This window comes from Camelina sativa, chromosome 17 (assembly GCF_000633955.1).
Source record: "Camelina sativa cultivar DH55 chromosome 17, Cs, whole genome shotgun sequence".
NCBI lineage: Eukaryota > Viridiplantae > Streptophyta > Magnoliopsida > Brassicales > Brassicaceae > Camelina > Camelina sativa.
The window spans coordinates 16,475,689-16,478,393 of record NC_025701.1 but is presented as its reverse complement, the minus strand read 5'-3'; the positions used below and the strand labels follow the sequence as shown (position 1 = coordinate 16,478,393).

The 2,705-nt window shown below is 41.1% G+C and overlaps 1 protein-coding gene across 1 annotated transcript in view; it reads left to right on the top strand.

Moving 5' to 3' along the window:
* LOC104759547 (homeobox-leucine zipper protein ATHB-9-like) overlaps positions 1-2,700 on the top strand; it is a gene marked incomplete at its 3' end in the record, with an annotated part of 4,728 nt that extends 2,028 nt beyond the window's left edge. Inside the window, exons 4-16 of the mRNA XM_019238937.1 lie at positions 19-109; positions 204-299; positions 388-501; positions 580-663; positions 741-896; positions 982-1,056; positions 1,136-1,242; positions 1,322-1,511; positions 1,609-1,797; positions 1,879-1,959; positions 2,047-2,187; positions 2,269-2,558; positions 2,658-2,700. Coding sequence (XP_019094482.1) covers positions 19-109; positions 204-299; positions 388-501; positions 580-663; positions 741-896; positions 982-1,056; positions 1,136-1,242; positions 1,322-1,511; positions 1,609-1,797; positions 1,879-1,959; positions 2,047-2,187; positions 2,269-2,558; positions 2,658-2,700 — 1,657 coding nt within the window. The remainder of the gene's footprint in view (positions 1-18; positions 110-203; positions 300-387; positions 502-579; positions 664-740; positions 897-981; positions 1,057-1,135; positions 1,243-1,321; positions 1,512-1,608; positions 1,798-1,878; positions 1,960-2,046; positions 2,188-2,268; positions 2,559-2,657) is intronic.

Below are 2,705 nucleotides of genomic sequence, written 5' to 3'. Positions count from 1 at the left end.
AATGTCTTGTGTTGGTAGTCTTCTCTCGATTGCGGAGGAGACCTTGGCAGAGTTCCTTAGTAAGGCTACAGGAACGGCTGTCGACTGGGTCCAGATGATTGGGATGAAGGTAAATAAGTTGTAACAGTTTAAGGTTTTTATATGTGGAAATGGAGTAAGTTTTCAAAATGTTTTAATTTGTATTTTCATGGTGATGTATGTAGCCTGGTCCGGATTCTATTGGCATCGTAGCTGTTTCACGCAACTGCAGTGGAATAGCAGCACGTGCCTGTGGCCTCGTGAGTTTAGAACCCATGAAGGTAAATGGTGTTTCGTTTTTACTTTACTATTGTTATGTGAAAAGGAGAACTTTCTGTGAAGGCACTCTAAACTTCAAATACTGTGTAGGTCGCTGAAATCCTCAAAGATCGTCCATCATGGTTCCGTGACTGTCGATGTGTCGAGACTCTGAATGTTATACCCACTGGAAGCGGTGGTACTATCGAACTTGTCAACATTCAGGTCTGTTCTATAAATCTATCAGTCGTGTTTTTATGTTCATTTAAAATGTACTGATCATTGTTCATGGTTGGTTATCAGATCTATGCTCCTACAACATTAGCAGCAGCTCGTGACTTTTGGACGCTGAGATATAGTACAAGTCTAGAAGATGGAAGCTATGTGGTGAGTCTTAGGAACTGGTTTTGTTCTTTTATGATTCTGTTTACTACATTTGCCTTATATTTTCGTTTTTCCTTCAGGTTTGTGAGAGGTCACTCACTTCTGCAACAGGTGGCCCTAATGGTCCGCTGTCTTCAAGCTTTGTGAGAGCCAAAATGCTGTCAAGTGGGTTTCTTATCCGTCCTTGTGATGGTGGTGGCTCAATTATTCACATTGTTGATCATGTTGATTTGGATGTAAGCATATGATTTGTAAAAACACATCAGGACTCTTAGAAGTCTGCTCTTTTATGTTAATTGCTGAATTTCTTTGGTTTGGTAGGTCTCAAGTGTTCCTGAAGTCCTCAGGCCTCTCTATGAGTCTTCCAAAATTCTTGCTCAGAAGATGACCGTCGCTGTAAGTTCCTTATGAACCTGAACTTTTTCGTGACCTGACTAGGCCATATGTTTCTCTGAGTTTTACTTCCACATTTCAGGCTTTGAGACATGTGAGGCAAATTGCTCAAGAGACCAGTGGAGAAGTTCAGTATAGTGTTGGACGCCAGCCTGCTGTTTTAAGAACTTTCAGCCAAAGACTCTGCCGGTAATATATTTTTTCTCAATAAGCTTAGTTTTATAGTTCGGAGCATTGTCTAATCGCTTTTGCTTTTCTTGAAATTCAGTGGTTTCAATGATGCTGTAAATGGTTTTGCGGATGATGGATGGTCTCCAATGAGTAGTGATGGAGCAGAGGATATTACAATCATGATCAACTCTTCCTCTGCTAAATTCGCTGGCTCTCAATATGGTAGTTCATTTCTTCCAAGTTTTGGCAGCGGTGTCCTCTGTGCCAAAGCTTCTATGCTGTTGCAGGTTTGTACACCATGATTTGACATTTACGAAAAGACAATAGAGTCAGTTTCTTCAATTTATAACGCCATTGTCGTCTCTTATTTATATCCCCTTGAAGAATGTTCCACCCCTTGTACTGATCCGTTTCCTGAGAGAACACCGAGCTGAATGGGCAGACTATGGGGTTGATGCCTATTCTGCTGCATCTCTCAGAGCAACTCCTTTCGCTGTTCCGTGCGTCAGAACTGGTGGGTTCCCTAGTAACCAAGTCATTCTTCCTCTCGCACAAACACTCGAACATGAAGAGGTAAATAGATTCTCAAGAAAATTGTCCTTGTTGTCTCTTCTTTGGCCATGCCTTGAATCCTATTTTGTTTACTCGTTTTAGTTCCTCGAAGTGGTTAGACTCGGAGGTCATGCTTATTCACCTGAAGACATGGGTTTATCTCGGGATATGTATTTACTGCAGGTTTGTTTCGTATAAAAAGACTTTCTCTAATTCTTAAAGTTATGTTATTGAAATAAAACTTTTGTTTCTTTTTTTGCTTTTGTCTAGCTTTGCAGTGGCGTTGATGAAAATGTGGTTGGAGGCTGTGCTCAGCTTGTCTTTGCCCCTATCGATGAGTCATTTGCTGATGATGCACCTTTGCTTCCTTCTGGTTTCCGTGTCATACCGCTCGAACAAAAAATAAATCCGGTAATAAGAAAACTGTTATCAAAACACAGTTAATATTCTGGAAGGGTCAACTGACACACAAATCTTTTTTGTATGTAACAGAATGACCACCAATCTGCAAGTCGAACACGGGATCTAGCGTCATCTCTAGATGGTTCCACCAAAACCGATACAGAAACAAACTCCAGATTGGTCTTAACCATAGCCTTCCAGTTTACTTTTGATAACCATTCAAGAGACAATGTTGCTACAATGGCGAGACAGTATGTGAGGAATGTTGTTGGTTCGATTCAGAGAGTCGCTTTAGCTATCACCCCTCGTCCTGGCTCAATGCAACTTCCCACTTCCCCTGAGGCTCTTACTCTTGTCCGTTGGATCACCCGTAGTTACAGGTACTCTTCTTAGAACCTTAATCTAAGGACTTGCAACAAGAATGTGTTTATCTATCTCATTCTAATTCAATGAAACGTTTTTTCTTTTGGATGTTTTAGTGCTCATACTGGTGCAGACCTGTTTGGAACTGATTCTCAATCCTGTGG